At 58.6% G+C, this 1,254-nt stretch overlaps 1 protein-coding gene across 1 annotated transcript; it reads left to right on the top strand.

Annotated features, from left to right (window-relative positions):
• Positions 1-651: 651 nt before the first annotated feature.
• LOC104545161 (nucleoplasmin-like) lies at positions 652-1,219 on the top strand (the record flags this gene model as incomplete). Its single annotated transcript, XM_010190223.1, has 3 exons — positions 652-734; positions 815-934; positions 1,126-1,219. Coding segments are annotated over 3 exons (297 nt in total), but the record flags the coding sequence as incomplete, so codon positions are not given.
• Positions 1,220-1,254: the final 35 nt, after the last annotated feature.

Here is a 1,254-nt window from a genome sequence, read left to right as displayed (position 1 = left end):
GGATGGGATGGGATGGGAGCAGCTCCCTCTGGGCCCCCAGTCCTGGTGCTGGGTTTTGCTGCTGCATTAACCACTGATGCTGGCAATACTCTTGGTGCTGGTGTGGCATTTGGAGCCCTCCAAGTGCTCTCTCTGTACTAAATGCCTCTGCTGATAGTGCTCTCTTGCTGCAGGGAGGCTCCTCGTCCTCTTAGAGCTGGCTTTGTAAAGGTATTTAACTGGTTTTCCCTTTCCTTAGGGGATGCCTAAGCAGCCGGGTGCTTTTATCCTTCCCTGACCAGTGCTGTCCTGCTGAGGGGGCTGCTGCTGCTGTTTGCTCTCAGCACTCCAAGGCCCTATTTTATCCATATATTTCTGCTCCAACAGCTCAAGGCTGTTCTCTCTGGTGTCTGTCACAGGAGCTGGTTCCTACTATTGGATCACTGTGGAGGATGAGCTGCTCCTCTTCCTTCTCTGGGTTGCTGACGGAGGAGCCACCCGTCACTGCACTGTGGGGTACAGAGCTGTGGGACCTGAAAGTGGGGGGACAGTGGATGTGAGTGGTGTGCATGGGGGTGTTTCCTGCTTTTCTGTGGTGTGTGCACCCAGGAAAGCCTCCCCTCTGCTTTGGGGTCACACAGGGGGATCTTAGATGATGCTGTGTCCCTGCAGGCTGCCAGTTGAGCACGGGCACCCGCAGCTGCGTGGTGAAGGAGGACAATGACTTCCTGGAGCACCTGGTGCTGCTGAGGACGGTGAGACCCCCCCTTGCCGCAGAGCCCCTCGGGGCCAGCCCCTGCTCTGGCTGATGGCCACGTTCTGCTCTGTCCCACAGATCTGCTTGGGGGCTGAGGCCAGGGACGAGCTGCACGTGGTGGCTGTGGACTCAAAGAACACCTATGGGGACCACAAACCGGTGCCCATCGCGGCGCTGCGGACATCGGTGTTGCCCATGGTAAGGGCAGGTGAAAGCCCAGCATTCAGCCACTGTCTATGGGGTAATAACATCCCCCCAGGATCCTGGTGTCCAGGTCCATCCCACCTCCCTGCTGCACAGGAGCTCCCATCCCATGATGCAGGGGTTAACCTGTGCTGCTGCCCCCCACAAACTGGGTTTGGGGGTTTCTGAGCTCCACCTCTTTGCAGGTCAGCCTCAAAGGTCTGGAGCTGGTCCCTCCCGTCACCTTCGTGCTCAAGTGTGGAGCTGGACCAGTCTATCTCAGCGGGCATCGTGTCACTTGTGAGTGGTGGGGGTGCTGGGGGGTGGGGGTGCTG

This window comes from Mesitornis unicolor, unplaced genomic scaffold (genome assembly GCF_000695765.1).
Source record: "Mesitornis unicolor isolate BGI_N332 unplaced genomic scaffold, ASM69576v1 scaffold37808, whole genome shotgun sequence".
NCBI lineage: Eukaryota > Metazoa > Chordata > Aves > Mesitornithiformes > Mesitornithidae > Mesitornis > Mesitornis unicolor.
The sequence above is the reverse complement of the archived record's forward strand: the minus strand, read 5'-3'. Positions and strand labels throughout refer to the sequence as shown.